At 39.3% G+C, this 24,626-nt stretch overlaps 1 protein-coding gene across 1 annotated transcript in view; it reads left to right on the top strand.

Moving 5' to 3' along the window:
* Kif21a (kinesin family member 21A) overlaps positions 1 to 24,626 on the top strand; it is a 115,613-nt gene that overhangs the window by 53,626 nt on the left and 37,361 nt on the right. Inside the window, exons 2-13 of the mRNA XM_051160229.1 lie at positions 1,660 to 1,882; positions 2,015 to 2,197; positions 3,228 to 3,377; positions 4,324 to 4,458; positions 4,917 to 5,084; positions 6,903 to 7,018; positions 12,166 to 12,361; positions 12,688 to 12,877; positions 13,256 to 13,319; positions 16,684 to 16,887; positions 20,939 to 20,977; positions 24,072 to 24,162. Of these exons, the coding sequence (XP_051016186.1) occupies positions 1,660 to 1,882; positions 2,015 to 2,197; positions 3,228 to 3,377; positions 4,324 to 4,458; positions 4,917 to 5,084; positions 6,903 to 7,018; positions 12,166 to 12,361; positions 12,688 to 12,877; positions 13,256 to 13,319; positions 16,684 to 16,887; positions 20,939 to 20,977; positions 24,072 to 24,162 (1,759 nt within the window). The remainder of the gene's footprint in view (positions 1 to 1,659; positions 1,883 to 2,014; positions 2,198 to 3,227; positions 3,378 to 4,323; positions 4,459 to 4,916; positions 5,085 to 6,902; positions 7,019 to 12,165; positions 12,362 to 12,687; positions 12,878 to 13,255; positions 13,320 to 16,683; positions 16,888 to 20,938; positions 20,978 to 24,071; positions 24,163 to 24,626) is intronic.

Here is a 24,626-nt window from a genome sequence, read left to right as displayed (position 1 = left end):
AGCTATCTCTTATAAACAGATGCACTTGCTCTGCCTCGTTGCACCTGAGCTTGACCTCATAAAACAGAAATGTGGCACTAATACTTCTAAGTTCTGTTACTTTCTCTGTCTTTACCATTTTCTACCTCCTGTGTGCGGTTGTCTTGTTTTTCCTCGTTAAACTGCTTCTGTTTTTTCCCGAAGGCCAGCAGGGATCTGTTTAAATACCTAGTGTGAGTACTGGTGCATATTGCCCAGGATGTCGTGTCTATAGAGTAATTAGAACAGGCCTAACCTAAGTCTAGTTTGTTCTGTTATGAGCATATTTCCATACTTGCTTTTAGAACAGGCCTTGAAATTTCAAACAGAACAATACAGAGCAGAAGTACTGGGCTTTGGAACATGTGGGATAGGAGCATGTTGTTGCCTTTTATGTGAAGGGAGGACAGCTCATATAATTTCATTGCCTTTTGTTGTTAAACAAACAAACAAACAAACAAACAAAACTCCAAGCCTCAGAAAATCACAAACCATTCGATTTTACCAACAAAGACTCAGGATCCAGATGCGGGGGGTGAAAACTCTCTACCTCAGAGAGGTAGAAAAAGCACCCAGCTGACCTTCCTACTCAGCTCACATCCCAGAAGGAAAAAGTAAGAAGGCAAGAGCTAAAAACAAAAGCCTCAAAGCTAAAAGCCTCAACTCCCCAAGGCCAAAAGCCAAAAACCCCAAGGCCAGAAGCTTGTTAGCGCAGCTGACAGCCTAGGAAGAAAAAGCTCTTTCCTTCCTGTCTTAAATACCCTTCAAAGTCCCTCCTGTCTGCTTAATCCCTGTCAGCTGGTTTCTTGCTCCACCTCTTGACCTAGGGTTAACTTTATTAAATCCTGTATGTAGAAAGCTCTTGGATTAAAGGTGTATGCTGAGTTGAGCCACACCATAACCACCTTATTACAATTATTCCAAGCAGAAAGTTCTTGGCTAAAAGGTGTGCGTTAGGGTGGAACCACAGCCAATAGAAAACAGAGTTCACAATCTCGGGGTTCACAATGGATCAAATATCCTGCAGCAGCCTTTTGCTTTGGAGGGAAAATATTGGACTGTCTATGTGTCTATATCTTGCTTCCGATATATCTTAGTATATAAGCACAAAGTAAAGTTGTGTGTGCATTCCTATTATTGACAAATGATTACCTTTATTTATGTGTGTATTGTGAAGCTACACTTAAATGTGTTAAGACTTCATAAGTCACGGTCACGTGCATTTGGAAACCCCTGGTGAAGAGTTGGAACACTTGAGTGAAGGGCGTCAGGGTTAACTATCACTGTGCAATATTTCATTTTATTGTGACCATTGGAAATAAAGAGGGAAATAGCAACGAGTGGCAGAGTTTATTTGACTATTTCTTGCAGTAATGAAAATTCTCTACCCAATAGTAATGAAAATTATCTGCCCAATAAGGATTTAATTTTAAGATGAACTTTATACTCTTTTTCATTATTTTAGGGATTACTAAAGTAACCCGTTGGGGTTGTTAGGCAAGCCATTTTGTATACTGAAATTAATTCAGTGGAGGTCGGTTTATTTAAAATTTTTTTTGGCCAAAAATTTAAGTCTGTTTATCTGAGGAGTGATTTTTTTTTCCTACTCTACATTATTTCTTTTCTGATTATTCTTCACAGAATAAGACCACAGCTTGCCAAAGAAAAGATCGAGGGCTGCCATCTCTGCACGTCAGTCACCCCTGGGGAGCCTCAGGTCGTCCTCGGGAAAGACAAGGCCTTCACCTTTGACTACGTGTTTGACATCGACTCCCAGCAGGAGCAGATCTACACTCAGTGCATCGAGAAACTCATCGAAGGCTGTTTTGAAGGGTACAATGCCACCGTCTTTGCGTATGGACAAGTAAATACCTTAATATTTTCATGGGAATTCTAATTCAGTTGCATTTCCGTTTTATGTCTCATGGTCTCTTGTTAATATGAGCGGTTATTTATGTATTTATTTATTTTTCTCTCTGCTTGTTCTTTTGTTCAGACTGGAGCTGGGAAAACTTACACAATGGGAACAGGGTTTGACGTTAACATCACGGAGGAAGAGCAGGGCATCATTTCCCGGGCTGTTAAACACCTTTTCAAGAGCATTGAAGAAAAAAAGAGCACAGCGATTAAAAATGGGGTCCCTCCGCCTGAATTTAAAGTCAATGCCCAATTCTTAGAAGTAGGTAGATTTGTTGTTAATTTTCTTTACATTTCACCCACAACACCAGTTCTTTATACCTTTTATATTACTGGGCTGTAGGCCAGTGCTTTGCAGCTAGTACTCAGTCGACGTTGTCTTAGTAAATTAGCATTAGCCCATAGGTAATAAATAGACCTAACTCATGGATGCAATAATCTTGGCATTTATACTATGAATGTTTGACAGCATCTGTAAGTTAGAAGTATAATTAATATTGTTTATTTCAAAACCCTTCCTTAACAAATGATAAAGATAAAACTATTGTGGGTAATTTGGATGGGCTTATAAAGTGCTTTTATTTTGTACATTAATGAATAGGAAAGCAATTAGTGAGTGTAAACACACAAAAGGGATGATTGTAAGGGAAAAGAAATACAGCGTTAAGCTGATATTGTAAAAATTAAAAAAAAAAAAAATCTTAAAATCTCTGACCTTTAGGTTGAGTGTGGTGATGTATTTCTTTAATCCCAACATCTGAAAGGCAGATTGATGTGGGACCTCTGTGAGTTTCTGGTCTACTTAGTGAGTCCTGAGCTAGCCAGGGCTACTCAGTGAGACTCCCTACCCCCTGGGAGAACCTGATCTGCATAAGGTCCCAGGCTAGCCAGGGCTACCTCTAGTAAAGCCCAGCCCCCCTCTGTCCTTCCCCTGCCATCATCCCCAAAATAGGAAGAATCTCTGATCTAACACTGGCTTTGCCTGTATCTGGTACACACTGGTCCAGTGTGCTTCTATCTTGCTAAGAGGCTGTAGGTCATCTTAGCTTGCTCCTGCCCTGTTTGTCATGATTAAGTCGTTTACTGTTATTTTTACACTTATATCTGACATCCGCTTAGTATTCATAATTTATGATAATATACTAATTCACAGCTAAGTTGTGTTTTGAAGAAAGAGTTGTCATTTTGAGAGGGCCACCGAGTACTTATATGGAAGATACCATGTGACCCATGTTAGAGGCTCACAGAAGCCACTTCTACACAATTAACCTTTTAATATGTCTTCTTCATAGCTCTATAACGAAGAGGTCCTTGACTTGTTTGACACCACTCGGGATATTGATGCAAAAAATAAAAAATCAAATATAAGAATTCATGAAGATTCGGCTGGAGGAATTTATACTGTGGGAGTCACAACACGCACTGTGAATACAGAGCCGGAGGTGACAGCGTTGTTAAATATAGCTTAGGTGGCTTTGAAAGCTGTCTTTACTGATAGCACATTTAAGATCAATACATAAAATGGCTTTCTTTCAGTACAACAGTGGTAAAAATCTTCTCTGCTTTCTTTGTGTGTGTGTGTGTGTGTGTGTGTGTGTGTGTGTGTGTGTGTGTGTATGTATATTTTTTAAAAAAAAGAACATCATTATGAAAATATGAGAGGCCAAGCAAGAAGGTTCTATAAATAAAGGCACCAGGTGCCTAGCCTTCCATCCCAAGAACTCATGCAGTGGAAGGAAAACCAACAACCAAACTCCCAAATGTGTTCTGATCCTACACACGCACTCATGCACCATGGTGCTTGCATGCACACTGAAATACATTAATGAGGAAACAAACTTAATGTGATGCTTGTGCTAATTTCATAGCATTACCACACCATGGAAAGGGCCTAGTGCAGTGTATGCAATAGTATTCTTTCACAGCTAAAGAGGGCTAAATAGTTAGGGCTGCAGTGTGAGACCGCAATCCATTTGTCCTTCACATGCGACATTTAGGATTGCGTCTTGGCTTCTATAGGAAAATGTTTAAGAGGAAAAAAAAAAAAATCTAAAAATTAAAAGAAAAGAAAAAGGAAAAAACTTATGTCAAATTCACATTATTGTGGAGTTTGTACCATAGCATTCTACTGTAACAGTTTGGAATAGAAGCTGTAACAGTCAGTGCGCGCCAGACAATGGAACTTAGTGTTTTCTCCTAGTTAAAAAAGAAGAAGGCACCATTATACTGAGAAGTTCGGCTCAGTTCTGCCTATAACAAAAGCGATAGGATGAGAAACTTTCTTTCATAGCCTTTGCCACCGTAGGTTTTAGCTAGCGCCCAGGCAGAAGGTTGGGTGGTGCCGGTTTGAATGATGGATGTCAAGTCCAACCTTCTTCCCCTTGGCAGATGATGCAGTGTTTGAAGTTGGGCGCTCTCTCGCGCACCACGGCCAGCACCCAGATGAACGTACAGAGCTCTCGCTCCCATGCCATTTTTACCATCCACGTGTGTCAAACCCGAGTGTGCCCTCAAACAGATGCCGTGAGTCCAGTCTCCTTGTTTCTTAAGCTTTCAGCCTTTAGACCCTTAAATTGCATGGATCTCAGGAGAGGTGTTTGATCCAAAGTTACTTAGTTTTTTCTTTCTCTTAATTTCTTTTTCTCTTTTATTTAATCAAATCTGGCCAGTTGTGTAAGACTTTGGGTAACAAGCATAACCAGCAGTATTGAGTATTTGTTATGACCGAGTGGTGATGCCGTCCTCTGGACCTTTGCCGTGAGAGCTGTTTCTATGTTTCCCTTTGTCGGGAGAGCCTTACTTCAGGACAGCTGATTTTTTTTTTTTGCCTTCCAACCTCTTTCTGATGTTTTAGACTTATGTTTGTGTGGCTGCATGGCTGTTTCTCTAGCTGTGTGAGGGAGTGAGATGTGGACAAGGTTTTGGGGTGCTCAACGTCACATTAACAAGGCATTTTTTTCAATTGTCTTCCATAACCATAGGAGAATGCAACTGATAATAAGATGATTTCTGAGTCACCACAGATGAATGAATTTGAAACCCTGACGGCAAAGTTTCATTTTGTTGATCTGGCAGGATCAGAAAGACTGAAAAGAACTGGAGCTACTGGCGAGAGGGCCAAAGAGGGCATTTCCATCAACTGCGGACTTGTAAGATGACACTTCACGCAGAGGCTCATGGTCTTCCCGCTGTCCTTTCTCTGTTTAGTTTTGTTTGTTTGGTGCTTGGTCTGCAGTGCAGCCTTGCCTCACAGTGATTCTCCTGCCTCAGCTTTGCCATCCTGTGATTACAGGCATAAGTTAGTAGCCCCAGCTTTCTTTTCTCTGCTGTAATTTGTACTATGTCTCCCAGAAGCCCTTCATGACTGATTTGAGGGGTGAAGTAAGCCAGTAACTTAGTGAGCCTTTGACCACACTGTAGACTTCCCCCACCCCCACGTCGCAGGCTATAATTTGGTTTGCTTAACTTTTATAGCATGTGCAAAAGGTTATTATATATGGGAAAATAATTATAAACTTCTTTCCACATTTGAAAACATACATTCGATATAAACCCTTAAAGTTAAGTATTTCATTGGACAATGCATAAAGGTAGCCTTTACTGATAGTTTGTGACAGTCATTTTATTGACTGTGGATTATTCAGAAGTTTTTTAGCAATGAACTTTTTTTATAAATAGTTTGTATTAGAAATTAATTTTAGTACTATGCCATCTAGTGGTATTTTGATAGGAAAATCCCTCGTGTTTGAGTTAGCACAAGCTTTTGTTATGTGCAAGAAAATATTTTAGAACAAGCTTTTGCATTCCAAAACTTTCCTTTTTGTTTTCCTCACTATAAAATCAGACCTTAGTTCCTATGTAAGCAGTAACACCGATGCACCCGGTGATGGTTCCTTGTATCCTTCCTGGCCTGCAAGTGGACCTCCAAACATGCGTTTTATTTTATTTTATTTTATTTATTTTATTTTATTTTATTGTTTTTAATCAGTGCCCATTTACCTCTGTATGATAACATTTCTGTTAGAAATAGTCCAGTGAAGCTCATGAGAGGGACCCTAACCTCCTAACACCAAGGTCCACCTTCCTAGTCAGGCCTGAATCCCACACTTCGAATATTGTTTTGCAAGTATTAGGGGATATGTTCAGAAACGGACAAAATCCATCGCTCTATTTCCTGTTGGGGTGGTTGAACTTTGATGTGGCCAGTACTTGAATGCGTGCATTCTGGAGAAAGAGGCCATATGGTATGACTCTCACGCCACTTGCTAAGTAATGGCCTGACCCCGACAATTTGCGTTTATGGTTGTCTTCACTACTGCAAGCTGAGGTGACTAGTGTGGTTAGTGTGTACCTTGTAGACACTAGCCTCTCCACAGCAGGAAAAACAGAAAGTAAAGCTATAGAATTTGTACCGACTTAACTTTTTAAATGTTGGCTATTAAACACACGTACCTTCATTGTATTTCTAAGGTCAGTTTTACTTGTGTAGCAGTTCCTTGCTCAGGGAAAGGACACTAATATTTTTCTTGTGGCTATCTACGCTGTTACAAGAAACTTGGAAGGACTTGGGAACTGACTAAACATTTGATATCTCTAAGTTGGGAAAAGTGTAAAATATGCATTAGTAATTTTGTGAAGATGTAACCTGAGCTCCAGGCATGGTCAGCCTTTAGACATTTCTGTTTTTAATTTCTGGATTTTTAAATGTCAGGAGTAACACAGACATTACTAGGCTTTCATCTTTTCTTTCTTTCTTTCTTTTTTTTTTTTATTAAGTTATTTATTTATTCACTTACATCCCGATCAAAACTTTTTTGATTTTGAAAATACAAATGTGAGTTTAATCCAAATGCAGGTTCTTAATTTTGTCTTGTTTCCCTTTTATTTCCTATAGGCTGTCCTTTCATTATTTAAAAGTCTATAATTAGTAAACATGCAATTTTCTTCTCTCTCTCCTTTTCTGTTAGTTGGCTCTTGGAAACGTAATCAGTGCCCTGGGTGACAAGAGCAAGAGAGCCACCCATGTCCCCTATAGAGATTCCAAGCTGACAAGACTCCTGCAGGATTCCCTTGGGGGTAACAGGTATGGATTTGTAATTTTTCTGGGTTTGATTATGCATTCTTTTTAAAGCATACTTGTAAGATGTTTTTATAAGAACTGCTTTTTATTTTTAAAACAAATTAATAGGATGAAAAGATAATTATATTAGATACCTACAATGTGCCCGTCATTATGTCTATCATTATTTCAAGTGTACTGTTCTTTGTGGGTAGCGCTAGTGTTTCTGTTTTATAGACAATGGGCTAAAGCCTGGGAAGAATAAACAGCTTAATCAAAATTGTGTAACTTTGAAAGGAAATCTGTAACACGCTCATTGTATACCAGCGTGGCTTCTGATTAGCACACAGGCGAGGCCTACCAGAATTCCTTTGAAAAATAAATGAAACTTTCTAGGAACTACAAAATAATTTAAATGTTATTGACAGTTTCTACAAAGTCTAAAATCGCAATTTGTTTTGTATGTGGAAGAAGTTTTCAAAAAAAAAAAAAAATGCCAGTTGAATGAAAGCAGGGTGTGTGCTGGTTATCTGCTGGCGTCAGCGGCCTTCCCCTCTGAACCTTTGCGCTGTAGGGCTTCTTAGTTAAACATCTTCCTCTGCTATGTAACCCTCTCTTTCTACTCCACTGACTGTAGGAGTGGAACCCCTTTTCTTGGCATTTGAATTCATTCATGGCATAATTCAACAAGTTAGGCTCAGCAAACCTCCTTTATTTTGATTTTAGAGGTCTAACAGTCATGTTTGTTGAATGATTGTAAGATGCTACACAGCACACAGTCTGGGGATTAAATCTCTTTTTAGATAGCTTTCTTTCTTTCTTTCTTTCTTTCTTTTTTTTTTTTTTAAGAATTTTGAATAATTTTTGAATTTAGGCTTAAAATCAGTTTGGCTTAGAAATAGAGCTTTGTTAAATTCAGACACATTTAAAAATATTTCTTCCTTTTATGTAATGTTGGTATGGTCTTATCTCTTGTTAAGTATATCCTATGTGTGAGTGCAATATGACTTTCGTTGCTACATATTTCTTAACTTATTTTTAGTACTTTCTGTCTGTATTTAAGAATCAATCTAGGTTTCATAAATATTGTTTTAATTGTTTTTTTGTACTTTCCTCCTCCTCTTCCTCCTCCTCTTTCTCCTTTTTTCTTGTGGCAAGGTCTATCTTTATAGCCCTGGCTGTCCTGGAACTTTGTATGTAGAGCAGGCTGGCCTTGAACTCACAGAGATCTACTTTCCCCTGCCTCCAAAGAGCTGGGGTTAAAGGTGTGTGTCACCACACCCAGCCCTTTAGTTCTTTATGAAACAAAGCCGACCAGATGCATATGTGCCCTTCACACATGCAGAGTTTGAATATCTCACCCATTTGAAAGGTTGCTTGTTCTTCAAGTGTGCTGAGCTGTTCTCACTGTGGAGCTGGCCTGCCTGGTAAGGTTCTGTCACTGGTTCCTTACCCATTTCCTCATGGCTGCGAACCCTTGGAGATGCCAGCCTTCCTGCACTTCAATTTCTGACTAAACTTTCAGAATTGAGTGCCCAGTTCAAAAGCATTGTACTAAAAAAAAAAAGAGGGGGTGGGGGCTAGAGAGATGGCTCAGCGGTTAAGAGCACTGCCTGCTCTTCCAAAGGACCCAGGTTCAATTCCCAGCACCCACATGGCAGCTCACAACTGTCTATAACTCCAAGATCTGACACCCTCACACCAACACACATAAATTAAAATTAAATAAAAATATTTAAAAAAAACCCCAAAGCATTGTATTTTGTTTAAATTAAGTAAAATAGCTCCCCCCTTTTTTGTAGCTTAAACAAATCAAACTTAAAAGAATTTAAAGTTACAGTTTTTAATAAATGCACTTTTATGTTTATAATGTCTAACTATAATACTGTATAATAGAAGTTTCTAAAGTGCAACATATAAGCCTTGTATATTGTTATGCTATGCTATAGTGCACACCTGGAAGAAATAGATCACCATATTAGCAATAGTTTCTTCTAAGTTAAAGATGTTTTCTTTAAAATAGGATTATAAAAAGTAAATATATTTCATGTTTTCTTAGAGCATTTAACAAACTAATCCTTGGGACATATACTTTCGAATTATATTCCATATGTGACATTTTCCTTCCTCTGTCAATTACAGCCAGCACTTCTCATTCCTGATTTTTGTAGTTCTTAATAAGTCCAGGATCTCAGTGCTTTTCAAAATATGTGTGAAGAGTAAGCCTTCTCGTCTTCCAGCTTGCAGTTGGCTGCTCCTGTCCGCAGCTGTCCTCGGCCTGCCCTGTTTGTGACTCACTGTGTGAGCTTGGACTTGTCCATACTGTCATCAGTGGCATGAGTTGATTGGCTCCAGGAAGTTCAGATGCTACAGAGGGTTGTATGTGCCTACTCTCAGTCTCTGGACTGTAACGAGTACTTTGCAGAGTGGTACCCAGCTGGAGACTACAATTCTAAGTGTTCTGTTCTCTATTCAGCATTCCATCAGTTCTCATCTTCTTGTTTTTGTTTTGTTTTGTTTTTTTGAGACAGGGTTTCTCTGTGCAGCCTTGGCTGTCCTGGACTCACTTTGTAGACCAGGCTGGCCTTGAACTCATAGAGATCCGCCTGCCTCTGCCTCCCGAGTGATGGGATTAAAGGCGTGCGCCACCACGCCTGGCTCAGTTCTTTCTTTTAATTCACTACTTTATCTTCGTTATCATGACTTGGCTATAGAAGTGTGAGTTATCTCAATTTGATAATATCTCTAAAACATACGCACATCATGCTTATCTCTGCATACGTTTATATACTGCATTATGATTATTAATGACTAAAAGGCATCAAAATATTGTATTACATATTTGGATGTACATTGAAGAATGGATGGAACTGGGTGGCCCTCTCCTTCCGGCCCTTAGGGTCTGGAGTATGTAAGACTTTTGTGTAATGATGACAACAGCCATGATGTACTGACCAAGAAGGAAATGGGCAAACGGTGCAGAAGGCAGAGAGAAGGTACAGCCAACTGGAGGGCTAGATGACAGAGTGCCAAAACGCAGGAAGAGCCAAGGTAGGAAGGAGTAGGAGCTGGTGGAAGAGCCCTGTGTGGTAGGTAGCACATTCTTTTAATCCAGGCACTCTGGAGGTAGAGGCAGGTAGATCTCTGTGAGTTTGAGGCCAGCTACATAGCTGAGTTACAGGTCATCCAGGGACTCTGCTGCCAATACATACATACATACATACATACAAACAAACATACATACATACATACATACATACATACATACATACATTCATTCATTCATTCATTCATTCATTCATCCATTCATTCATACATATACACACAAATGAAAGGAGAAAAGATACAGAACATAACCTTTAATTTGCTGTATTTCTGAGATAAGGTCTCACTGCTTTGCATAGATTGTCTTCAACTTGCAATCCTCCTGCATCAGTTTCAGCTTCCTTAACGGCTGATACTGTTCTTACAGAAAGGGCCATGGTGAGACTGTTGAGATTACTAGAGGAAGAAAGCGTTCAAGAAGACTACTGACTAGGACTGCTTGCCACTGGTCTTCTACCAGGGCTGGTCAACTGGGTCTTTAGATGCAGGTTTAATGTGTTAATGTCCTCACTCTTCCCCGAGTGTGGATTGGCCTCCCCCACGCCTCCCCTGGTAGAAGCTGGACACTGATGTGCGTGTTTTCCTCAGCTGCTTGCCACATTAGTTTTTGATGCCGGGTTTCTTGCTCAATTTGGAGCTCACTGAAAAGCTAGATGGGGTGGCCAGCAAGCCCTGGGCATCCTTCGTCTCCACCTCCCAGGTGCTGAGATTGCAGAGCCATTTAAGGGGCTCACTTTACAAACTGAGCCATTTCTATTTATAACGACAGTAGATGGGGCCGTGGGATCCATGCTAAGAAACCCGGACATGAAACCACAAATCAACACATTCGTATTGTCAGGCTTCAGGTTTCCAGCACATCTCCCTGTAGGTAGTTGCATCCTCGGAAGATAGAGTAAGCTGTGAGGCTTCTGTGGAAGAGAGAAGCTCAATCGGTTTCAGGGGTTTCAGTTCGCGCTTGCTCATCATGTGATGAGGCAAACCATTATGGCAGTTGGAGCCTGAGGGAGGGGAATGCTGTTTACTTAGTGATTGACCAGGAGGTAGAGAAAGAGTGCCGGTACTCCACTGTTCTTATATCATGTTAAATTGGATTGCAGGTGTCCAGGAGAGCTTTTGTGTGACTCATTGACAGGCATAATAAATAGCTGGGGTATATAATAAGCATTTGACTATTCTATTTTAATGAGTCAGTTTATCGTGATTTCCATTGTTTTCCTGTGTAATCTGGTCAGAAGTCAAATCATAAACTTTGATTGTTCAGCCACAAGTGATGGTTTTTTTTTCCACAAGTGATGTTTTATACTGTGAAAACTTGAGGATATACTACACGCTTCTTTTGTTTGAATATGATTACGTTTTGTATAACACTCATAGCTGAAGCAAGTCAAAGCATCACTCAAAAGGAAGAATTGTTTTAAACAGTTTTAAAAGTTTAGATTCATTTTTTTTTATGTGTATGTGTGAGTGCCTGTATGTATGCCTGTATACCACATGTGTGCAGTGTCCCTGGATGCCAGAAGATGCTGTTGGATCCCATGAGACAGGGATTACAGAGGACAGTGAGCCAACATGTGGGTGCTGAGATTTAAATCTAGGTCCTCCAAGAGCAGCCAATGTTCTTAGTTGCTGAGCCATTTCTCCAGCCCTGGAAGAATTAAAAAAAAAATAAAAAAATAACCAAATGAAATTACTCATAACATGCCATATTTGAGTTAAAATAATTATAGAAATAGTGTGTACTGCCTCAAAAAGTTTACATAGATGTGAGAGACAAATGTATGTGCTTATGTATTTTTATGGTATGATGCATCAGAGAACACAATGTGTATCCTTTCTCCCCTGTGTTACCCAAGTAGACAAAATCCTTTTGTTAAAATGGCCTTAAAGTGTGGGGGCTTTTAAACTTGACTTTATTTGTAACATCAATCTTGTTTGTAACATTAGTAACATCAATCTTGTTATCATCTTCAAGGGAAGAGGTCATCTAAATGGTAGGAGCTTTAAAATGTGCATCTCAGTACTCGCTTTTATTTGTATAACTCGTCATTGTTTGTAACTTTCAGCCAAACGATCATGATTGCCTGCGTCAGCCCATCAGACAGGGACTTCATGGAGACACTGAACACACTGAAATATGCCAATCGGGCTAGAAATATCAAGAACAAAGTCATGGTCAATCAAGACAGAGCTAGTCAGCAGATCAACGCCCTGCGAAGCGAGATCACCAGGCTTCAGATGGAACTCATGGAATACAAAACGGTAAGCTCAAAGCATGGGCTGCAGCCTCTGACACACTGAAAGGCTCCTGTGCCTTTCTGGAGTGGCTGCATGTAATTTGTCTTGGGAGGTAGTCTTTGGGAAGTCAGATTGTCTCAAATTCTTCAAAAGGCTTCTTACCCAATCCGTAACTCTATTGACTAATGCACCCATGGAAGATGGTAGTCGAAGGAAATTGATTTTTTTGCTTTGGGGCTGGGAAGATTAAAAAAAAAGGCTGTTGTTGAACTGTGTGATCTTGGGGCGTCTTTAAAGAAAACTCTTGTGTACTTACGGCCTCAACCAACAAGAGAATATTTCTTTCCAAGGGTAAAAGAATAATTGACGAGGAGGGCGTGGAAAGCATCAATGACATGTTTCATGAGAATGCTATGCTACAGACGGAAAATAATAATCTGCGTGTAAGAATAAAAGCCATGCAAGAGACTGTTGATGCGCTGAGGGCCAGAATCACACAGCTTGTCAGTGATCAGGCCAACCAAGTTCTTGTCAGGGCAGGTGAGTGTAGGGTGGGGCAGGTGAGAGATTAACTTCTGAAGGGCATGAAGCACTCTCTGTGTCAACTATTGACTTAATGTAGTTAAAGTTGAAGCGTTAAACTTTTATATATAACCTATGATGTTAAGTTAAATACCTAATTTAAAAAATGAATAAATTCCTATATGGATAAAATGTGCTCTTTGCAACATTTTCTTTTATGGTCTGCTCATGTAATTCAGGGTAGAACATTTGTTGTAGGAATTGTGTTTTAATTTGGCACTAACTTTCAAAACGGGCCTCATGCATGCCAGGCAAGCACTATGCCATTGAGATATACTAACAATAATGGAGTCTTTGTTTTAAAATAAAAATTTCATTCCATATTTTATCTTGCAGGTGAAGGGAATGAAGAGATTAGTAATATGATTCATAGTTATATCAAAGAAATTGAAGATCTCAGGTATAGTTTTCTATAAGTAAAATGCATGCAATTGTCTGTAATGCGTGTCAGTTCTTGCAGTGTTTATAGTATTTCTGTGTCCTGGGATGATTGCTTAGGAGCTGTTCGTGCTATTTTTCAGTCCTCTGGACGTGTTGACTTTAGAGGACTAGATGCTGGGCTTTCCCATAATGTCATGTTCCAAAGCTAATTTTCCCCGTCTCCCTTCCCATGTTATTTTTCCATATTATCCTTTTAATGTTATTGCTAGACCTTTATTGGGCATCTCTAAACCCGAGTATAGGACAAGCACACCTGATGCTGGTGAAGTTGTCCTTAGTGCCTTTCATACCTAGGGCTCTTTCCCCATTACTTGGAAATACATCAGGGTCTATGAATCACCTTTAATTTTTCGGGTTTTCTATTTCTTCCTGTTCTCTTCTGCTTCTTTAGCTCTTGTATGATTCCCTGAGGTTCTGCCTTCTCTGGTACATCCATTTATATTTCATTAGACATGCTGCAGACGCTCACATTTGAGCACGCATGCCGTGCATTGGAGATGGGTGTGACACACGAGGCCACAGTCTAGTAGAATATTGTAACTAGACACATGCAGAAGATAGAAATGTCATACTTCAGGAAAATGAAAAAATGTCTCTCCATGGTAGGTGGATGTGGAGACATCTGTGGAAGAAAGGATTTGGGGGAATAGGCGTGTGAAACAGGACAGGATCGTTAAGCACTTCTGGAAGATTTTTAGTTTCCATCATTAGCTCTGATGCTTAGCTACTTTCTCATGGAGTAAAAACCCAATCAGCTCCACGAGGAAATGTCTTCAGATAATTGGCAGGTGGGAGGAAGTCCTCCTTTATAACCACCCTCAGATTTCTCTGTCTTGAGTGAGTTTGTGGTATTTCTCCACTTTCATCCCTCTGCCGTTCTAGTCATTCTTGGTGACAAGTCCTTTCCCTACCTTCTGCCTTCGCAAAGCTCTTCTGGTCTCTTTAATGCTTCAAAAGCCGAAGCCAAATAGGAAAGATAAGATACTATAGTGTGGAAATAAGGTTATTTACATGATTGTAACTTTAGTGTGTGTGTGTGTGTGTGTGTATGTGTGTCTGAGAGAGAGAGAGAGACACAGAGACAGAGAGAGACAGACAGACAGACAGAGACAGAGAGACAGAGAGAAAGACAGAGAGAGAGAGAGAGACAGAGACAGAGAGAGACAGAGACAGAGAGAGACAGAGAGACAGAGAGAGAGACAGAGACAGAGAGAGAGACAGAGAGAGACAGAGACAGAGAGACAGAGAGAGACAGAGACAGAGAGAGAGGCAGAGACAGAGTGAGACACAGAGACAGAGACAGAGAGAGACAGAGAGAGTTAGAGAGAGAGCATTAGTCAGGCTTTGGGTCCTGCGTCCTGCTCTGCAGCTGTTCCTCACTTCCTTTGCTCCCTGGTTTCTGGCCGGTGACTGCTGCTGCTGGTATATTTTCTGGTTCTTGTGGCTTGTCTCCTCTCCCTCGTGCTGCCATTCTACAGCTGCATGCCAACTTTGACCTCACCATTAGCCAAACGGCACGACCGCATCATTATTTCCTAGGAAACTGCTGGGATAATTTCCGCTCCTCATGGACTAAAAGCAACACGGAACACCTTCATGCTCGCCGTCTTAAGGCTTTTCCTCGAGGCATTTACAGGACAGAGATGACTCATAGGCCAACTTCAGCCAGTTGTCAAACCCTTTCCTTATATGGGCTAATAATAACTTAGTTTCCCGTTTGGAAACTTAGTTTCCATTCCCAACTTTGACAACGCTCTGGTGGCTCTTTAATTAGATGTGTCCCAGCCCTGGTGAGTAGCCTCCTAGAGTCCCAGGCTTATAATGCACTACGTGAAAATAATTGATGTGTTGAATAACCGTGAGTGAACTCTGAATTCAAGTTGGAGGACCTGGATTGATGTCTACGCTCCTCTGTGTTAACAAGGTGCTACGTGACATCGTTAGTTACCTGACATCTCTGAGTATTAGTTTTTCAGTCTATAAGAAGAGATAACACTTACAAGCCTCACGAAGTTATTATGGGTTTGAGTGAAACAATAGAATGTGAAAGTTCTTAAGCTGAGGGGTGCTGTCCAGGACCGGTGTGTCACGAGCACACCCTTTCAAGTTCTGTTTTTAATCTACCTGTCCCTCTTTTTAATCCACATGTCTGTCAAAATTTATTCTCATGAAGATTTATTCCCAATGCCTTAAATTAAGTGAAATTTATCTTAATGTTTTCTATCTTTTTTTTTTTTTTTTTTTGGTTTTTCGAGACAGGGTTTCTTTGTGTAGCTTTGGTTGTCCTGGACTCACTTTGTAGACCAGGCTGGCCTCAAACTCACAGTGATCCAGCTGCCTCTGCCACCGAAATTCTGGGATAAAAGGCATGACCTTTTAATAAACTGAAGCAATCACCATCTAATCCTTGAAATCTGGGAGATTAACGCCTTTGTAGAAGTGGGAAACTCCTACCTTTTCCAGAGTTGAGAACTGAAGTTAAGAGTTTGCTTTTTCTCTGTGGGTGTTGTCAGCAACACTTTGCCATAACAGTGTGTCTGCCTTCTCTCTGATCTTTGAAATACAACAGCGTATCATGAACGTTCTCTTAGTGTTCAACACTTTTCTAATGATTTTTTTTCAGGCCTCCATAGCACTCTCCAGTGTTTTTCCAATTTTCATAAGAATTATTATTTTTAACTACAGTTGTAGTTTAGCAGGCTTTAAGTTCATTACATAATTGGTTCTCATAGCAACCTTATAGAAAATATTTTTATCCCTGTTTTACACAAGGAAGAGTAGAGGCTTTTAGAGACTGAAGGCCAAATCTAGTGAGCGTCAGATGACATCCAAGCCATGGTTCTGTTCCTTCCCTGGCACTTCTCTTGTGTCTCATTGTCATCTAGTCAGTAAAGTTCCAGCAGCAGCAAGCGTGCTTGTGTGTTAGGGTACAGGGAGTGGAAAGTGAAGGATAAAGGCCCATTCTCTCTCTAGACTATAAAAAAGCTGCCTTTCGTGCATGTGGCTAGAGTTCGTGGGACGGCGACACACTGCGGCTGTTTGTTACACAATACAATCTAAAATACCTATTACTAATAGGGGGTCTATTATAGGTTTATATACTTTCAGCTTTCATTTTGGTATGTCCAGGCTTTGTGCTACCCTGAAAATATAGGAAAGCATGACATATCAGCAAAGGTGTGCATGGTGGTGAGGGTCGCAGAGCAGTGTCCTGCGGCTCAGTGCTACAAGAGGCTACATAGAGATGCCCGCATAATAATTATTTAAAATGCTTTACTGTAATAAAATGTGTTCCTACTTGAAGATATTTTTTTACTCACTAGGGCAAAATTATTAGAGAGCGAAGCAGTGAATGAGAACCTTCGAAAAAACCTGACCAGAGCCACAGCAAGGTCACCGTATTTCAGCGGGTCATCAGCTTTCTCTCCTACGATCCTGTCTTCAGACAAAGAAACCATCGAGATTATCGATCTAGCAAAGAAAGACTTAGAGAAGCTCAAAAGAAAAGAGAAGAAGAAGAAGAAAAGGTACTATTATAAAATTGAGCATTTCCCCTTTTTCGGGACATTTAATTTATAGTTACAGTATGTGTAATAGTCTCGTAAGTAGATGGATACATGAAAAAAACTATCGAAATTAGCTTACAGCCACAGTCATATGCTTTGTAATGGTTTATCGCTACTTATATATGAGAACATTTGGTTTAGCTATAAGCGTGAAGTAATGAACTGGGCTAAGACTATGAGGCGGCCAGTTTACTCTTAGATATTATTATATTGCTGTTGTTTCCAATTGCTGCTTTTGCATTCCATCCACCCCGCTTTTCTGTGAAGCGTCTGTGTCTCATCGTACCAGTGCGTTGTTCATGCTCTTCTTCTTCTAGCAGAGCTGCATAGTCTCGTAGATGTCCTAACCCTGCTAACCAGTCAGTTGGACTAAAAGCAGACTAATCTATCCAAATACCATTTGCTCTCTGAACATTCCCTTCAGGGTTTCTGATTTGATTTTGCAAAAGTTCTTCGCTTTATTTCGGGCTTTCTGAATCTCTCAGGGGATTGCTTAGCATCCTTCCACTGCGATAGGCTGCCCGTGCCATGGTCATACCTCGCCCCAAAGTCAGCTGGGAAAAAAGAAAAGGGGGAAAAAAATTGGAAAACTTGACCATTTGTAATGTGTGAGTGGTTAAATACTCAAATTACTTATCTATTTACCTATTGATTCTGTCGAACAGTACAATTATTTCTAAAGAATACATTTGAACACGCCACTAAAGCTTCATTTAAGCATTTTGGCTAGATATTGAAAGGGAGGCCACACTGTCTTCTTTTCTGCTGTTTTGTTCAGTTTACTTAGAAATGTATTTAGAAAACAAGGCATTTCTTCCTTGAATACTCAGTGGACGGAAGTTATTAGAAACTTAAATCTGTTAGGTGAACCATGCCTTGTGTCTTTATGGTAGAAAGGAATAGATAAAATAATGAAAACGAGTTGGGCACTAAGGGGTAGGAGGCGTTAGGTTCTTTAGTGAGTAACGTTTTAGTAGGTACTTCTCCCAGATGATGGCAACAACAGTAGGACGTAGGTCATGACTAGCTCTCCCTCGCTGGAGGACAGCTACACTACAGTAAGGACCACAGTTCTGCGGGAACTAATGTTCACATCGTGCTCGAACAAACACGAGTTGTTTTCTCATGGTTTGTCATTTGTGAAATCCACTTCTGTAGATGGTGTGGCTTGTTTTTAAGTACCGAGGTAGTTTGTATTTGTGAGTGCCTGTAAGTGAGGGTGTATTTTTCAAGGTCATGGGCTAGTCCATACTTTCCTTTTAAATTAAATTTAGATAGTGCATCAATGGCTTGTTGAGTATAGATAATGAATGATAAATAGAGATCTGAATGAAATGTGTTTTATATATATATATATATTTTTTTTTTTTTAAATTTTATTTTTTTAATATTGGCTATAGGCACTCAGTAGCTCTGGTTCAGATTATCTTTGTGAAACTGCATGCCAATAAGCACTGAGAGCTAGTAAATAGGACGAATGGAAAATACTTTGTTATGTTTGTCCTGGTTTATTTATCCTGGAACTTTGTCCACTGTAAGGAAAGCAAAATGGAAATGGAGCAGCAGTTATTTCAGGATGCTTTTCTGTGATGGACTCAGGCGGTGTGCGATGAAGATAGTGGTCCAGGATGCTTTTCTGTGATGGACTCAGGAAGTGTGAGATGAAGATAGTGGTCCAGGATGCTTTTCTGTGATGGACTCAGGAAGTGTGAGATGAAGATAGTGGTCCATGCTAACCATGGTGACTTATCAGATGGCTAGACTGAACACAAAGAACCCCAAATTAGGCATGTACGTTATGGTATGATACATGGGGATGTAGGTGGAGGAAAAGATTGGGGAGCAAAATCAACCAGCTAGGTAAGTGAAAGATTGCAATGAGAAGACCAGCTGGAACTCCTACAGCCAACACTTTACCGAGCACACTTAGTGTACGTGAGCCAGTGTGCCTTTGTCAAATGCACACATGATTTGTGTGGTTAAAATGCTTATTTCGTGTACTGTACACATATAAAATTTTAGAGACTCAATGTGTGAACTCCCATAAGTATACATGAAATTCGTAAAATTTTTGACATTTGTCTTGTTCTATAAACAAGTGTTCCATAATTTAAAAAACTGACAAACGTGGATTTAGTGAGACAACTCAGTGAGAAACAAACAAAATGCTTGTTTACAAGCCTGGAGATCTGAATTCAGTCCCTGGGACCCTCAGTGAAAAGAGAAATGCACGTCAGGGGGGCATTCTCTGCCTTATACACACACACACACACACACACACACACACACACACACACACACACACACACACACACAGACAGAGAGAGAGAGAGAGAGAGAGAGAGAGAGGCAGGAAACACAAATAAAAGCATTTCTCTAATCACATTTAGGTCTAAGTAACTTTTAGATTTATGTAATATAAATTCTTGTTATAAAAATAGATATAAACTCCCATCTTTGACAGAGACCTGAAATAAAGCAAACACAAAGCAAAGGGTTTCAACAACAATGATGATGATGATAATAGAAAATTTGGATTTTTTTTTCATTACCAGGAAACCATATGCTTTAACCATTATAGTTGATTTTCACCAGGACAAGCCTAGATTACAGTGACTGGGGAGGAGTGTATTGTTTTGCATATACAGAGAAAGAACATTTACCACTCACACATTTATCCGGTGCCTTTGAGTGTGTGGCTTTAAACGACCCACGATACAAAACTCTTCATCGTCTTTCAGACTGCGCTGCACCTATAAAGACTTAGTGGTGTTGCGTTGAAACTCTGGAAGCACAGCTCTGTTTGTATGGACTCTGCCTTTTTCTAGTCACTGTGCCTACTATCTGGAGAAAATCTCTCTGTGTAGAACGTTTCTCTCAGATTGCTTGTCTCATGTTCTAAAAGCAATATATAAATTGGTTGTAAGAGACAATTACAGCCCAAGAAATAAAAGTTACATGAGACCACACACCATAAGACCGAAAGAGAACTGACTTAATAATTCACAACTCAGCTCTCTCTTCATTATTTTAAATAGTGATGATTGTGAAAGGATTTTGTGCTGTCCTAGACAGAGTGTGCTTCTGCAGATTGCAATACACCTAATCAGAGCCTAGCCCACCTACACTGTCACATGACAAATATTCAGATATAGTACATTCCATTGAGTAAAGAGCCAGACGTTTGTATATTGAGTATTCTTTAAATTATGGTTTAAAACCTCTATCTTTAAATTTATAATATTTTTACACTCTGATTAAAGAACAGTCTTACTAGTGGAAAGTACTAAAGTTCCCATTTTATTTTCACCTTTGCCTTAGTTCTCTGCCCTCTTAGTAGTGAGATTTTAATCCCAACCTTGTGAAATTTTTATCTTCAGTTAACAAGATTGTGTATTTCATTGATCATATAACAGCCATATTCATTTGTCTGTAATACCATCTCATATAACTTTGATATTAGTTTTTTTCATTTAGATTTCATGATGATTATATGTATAGTAAAACAAATGAAGTCAAGTTCTTAAAATAGTAACGTGTATGTTTTATTAGTATTTTCATTATGGTATAAAGGCATTACTTAATGAAAGTCTTTTAATTATACCATAAAAAAGTTTTTTTGAAAGATTTAAAAGGAAGAGGATATTGTTGAAAGTAGACTTTACTTATGGGGAAAATCTTTAAACATTGATCTATTTCTGGCTAAAAAATAGCAGTGATATCCAACTAGGACTTATCAACTCATATAAGTTGAGACTGCATTTTACTGTTAAACAATTGCCACCAATTATCTGTATTTTCTTCTTAGATATAATACTGTTAGTTTTCTACTTCGTATTCGTAGACAATGTATTGCCTTTTTACTGTGTATTGTCCTTTAATGATATCTTTAAAATTTATTTTAACGTCTTCAAGCTCATGTACCATTTTCCCTTCTTACCACTTCTGCTTTTACTGTCTGGTTTGCCCTTCATTGGCTTGGCCTTCCCATACTGTGCCTCGTGATTTGAAGGCTACAGAAACTTGAGGAAAGCAATCGAGAAGAAAGAAGGTTGGAATATTTCCCAGGTTTTTTTTGTTTTTTTTAAATTAAAATGTCATTTGAATACTTAATTTCTATGTGCAAGAAAATGTGCTACAGAATTGTAGATTGCTTCAGACTAGATTAGCTGGGTACCCCTTAAAGTAATGACTTTTGTGGAAATAGCAGGAAAAAAATTAAAGTGTTTAAGAATAAAGAACTCTGTAGTTACTTGAATTAAAATGAAAGCAGTTTTGTTAACTTTCAAATAACTGCCAGAAATATGATGATTACATAAGCCATTTTAGTAAAATTACATAAACCTTCACTGTCAGATTTATAAGCAAACAAACAAAAAAAAATCAGCATTTCTGTATCTGGAGTGCAGCAGGCTGGGGATCGTTAGCTGGGCAGTGATTGCTTTTTGTTGTAGCAAATGCTATCTCACGGGTAGGCACCTCTCTTCCTTATTTGCACTAAGCTTTGTAGAAAACATTAAAACAGTAAAATTATAAATGTGCAATTTCTCCTATTTGGAAAGCTCACAATACAATAAATCTTTGAATTGATGTATTGAAACATGCTACCACATTAAATTATCCAGTATATACATATATATGTACACACACACACACACACACACACACACACACACACACACACACACGTGAGTCAAGGCTGCTTCCGGCTTTCATGTGATCACACAGGACGGCAGAAGCAGAGCAGGTTAGTGTTCTAGGACTTATTTCAGCCATAAGTGCACATATGTGTCTGCCTCAGTGAAGTAAAGGTCTGATGTGGTAGCACTCAGCTGGATCCCGACATCCTGTGGTGACAGTTTCCTGGGGTGTGGGTGTTTCACTCTCAAGAATCAGGACATCTGCTCTCAGTCCCTTGTGTGGACAACTTCTCAAGGCCACAGTTTCTTTCTTTGCCAGATGAAGAGATTACATTTTTATATGTTCCTTACAGTTCCCAAGATCCTGATTTTGTGTAAACTATAAATTTAACTATGACTCATTGTTTTTTACATAGCTAATCTAAGCATCAATTTGTTCACATTTATCAAAGAAAAACTGAATTCTTGAGATTACAGTATTTATTAGAATCACCTTTAATACTTAAAGCTTTAAATGTAATTCTTAGAAGTATATTAATATATAGCTATGATGCTGTTTTTTCTGTGACAGAGTGCAAGGAGACTTTACGATTGGAGGTACAAGTCAATGACAACATTCATTGGGTTTGATCTTAGCTACTCGAGGGAGCAGGAGTGTTAGTCAAGTGTTCATAATAAAACTGGGGGGCCCTAATCCCAAGAAAGGGGACTTCAGATGATATTGTAGTGTAAGAACCAACTATAGTGGAGAGAATATACTACACCAGGCCTAAGAAAGGAGCCAGCATTGGGGAGCAGGAGGAGCCCGAGGAGAAATGTGTTCCCCTTTCCTCACACCCCCTCTCTGTGTCTTAAATCTTGGGTCCCAGCCTCTAGCACAGTAGTATTTGAGTGCCCGTTATTGGCCTTTTAAAATGATTGCGTTTGTTACAACTGTTTACTCAGCTTTCCCCCAGTTTATTTTCCTTTGATGCAAGGATTGAATAACATTAATGAACGTCTGTTGAAGTTTATTTGACTCTAGTTATGGCTGTGTTTCTGCCATTCTTTCTGGCTTTTGCTTCTCAGTGCGGGGGCCGTACTGTGCTCCATGCATCCCTATATTGCAAACTGTGCTTTTTCCATTCGACTGAATTTGGTATGTGGACACATGGGACGACTCAAACACAGGTGTACATGTAACTCACAGGAATCGCATCCCTTAATAATCAATAGTGTAATTTATTATGTGCAGTCTCTGGGGAAATGGATGATAATAAACCATAACCATGTGATTCGTAGTCTCAAGAGACTTTTAGTTCAGTGAGAATGACAGGTCAAACAAATAATCATATAAATAAACAAAAACTTAAAAGTACTTAGGAGGAAAAATACTTATATTCATACTGTTCTGAGTATAAAAATATATGTAAGAATAAGGACATGGAGGTAAATGTTAGAGCTAAGTACTAATAACAGGACCCAAATGAGGTTATATTATTTACATTATAACCTATACATAAGCCCGAGTATCAACCAAGAAGTTCTTTAATGTAGCAGGATATCTAATGGAAATAGTGGCTGTAATAAAGCTAGCTCTTTCTAGGGGAATTTTGCTGGGAAATATTGCTTTATTTGAATATCCTTTTTAATGTTATTGATAGCACAAACCATATGGATTATTAAAGATTTGCTATATTAACGTATTTTTTTGATTAAAGGTATGAGTCCAGTGAGTTGACGTGTAGCTTCTGTGCATGCTTGATTAAACCCAAGAAAGATCAGAGGGGTTTGGGTGTGCAAAAAATTCGCTCAGGGCAGTCATTCATTTTCACTTAAGACTACAGGGTTGAATGAGTTTATCTGTGACCGGTATCTCACAGCAATTCCGTAGTTATGTTTGCAGCATCAGGTAGCTGGAGAGAAAGGTTTCAGTTTTTATGGTGAAACTTGTGGTAGACCCTGGAATTTCTCATTCAGTGGGATGGCAGCCTGAACTTCTGACAATGTTGGCATTTAGAGACCCACTCTGTGAGAATATGACCCCAGACATGATGGATACAAGCCGTAGAGGCAAACTCACTATAGGCAGAGTGATTTTTGAACCTTTAAAATGACCAGCATACCCACAAAAATAATTTTATAGCTTTCTATTTATATGAGATAAAGCTTTCATGAATTTAGATAGCGAGCCCCAAACTTGCTGTTTTGGTTTCTTTTAAATTTAAGTTGTAGTGCATTGTAGTTAATTGGCTGTTTCTTTGAGGTAACTGTGCTGTCTCCATTAGATCTGATGCCTCACTGTGTGATCTATGGTCAGTATTTCTAAAAGATAAACTTTCTACACTGGTGTAAATTATTAGATTGTCGCTCAAGTGGTGATATCTGGTTTTCTCTACATGTTAGACAGGGCAGCTTGGGTTTAGTGAGATGGCTAACCCTTTCAGTTGGTGTTTTGCAAACTGTGTTTTAAAAATTCCCTTTGTGCTTATCTCATATTCCTTTTCTTTTTTTTTTTTTTTAAAGCGTGACTGGGAAAGAGGATAATACAGACACTGACCAGGAGAAGAAAGAAGAAAAGGGTATTTCAGAGAAAGAAAACAATGAATTAGAAATGGTAAGCATTAGGAGAGTGAGTTTCTAAATTGTAGCCACGAACTTCTATGAACAAAAGGGAGGAAGGTATCATACCCAGGGCTTCCTGTTTCTTTGAGGACTTTTCGTTAGAATTGTGAATTTTTAAGGACTGGCAAATCTCAGTGTGGTGCTCTGTGAAAACTGTGTGTGTGCAGAAAGGACGCCATGAGAGATGACGAATTCTTTAAGGCAAAGTCATTTCACAATAACCTTACGCTTTTATTATGATTTTTGAACTCCAGAAAAGCAAAATTCAGTGTCTGGGAGGTGGCTTAGTGTGTAAAAGCGCTTGCCATGTGCAAGTGTGAGGACTTTCTGCTATCCCTGGTATCCATGTCAAAGCTGGGCATGGCCTGTCGCCCGAGTTATCAAGTCGGGACAGATAGAACTTCTGGGAGTTCGGCTGCCAGTGCAGCCTGAACAGTGACTTCAGATTCAATGGCA

Source organism: Acomys russatus, chromosome 17, assembly GCF_903995435.1.
Source record: "Acomys russatus chromosome 17, mAcoRus1.1, whole genome shotgun sequence".
Lineage (NCBI taxonomy): Eukaryota > Metazoa > Chordata > Mammalia > Rodentia > Muridae > Acomys > Acomys russatus.
Note: the sequence above shows the minus strand (reverse complement) of the source record. Positions and strands in the feature narration are given on the sequence as shown.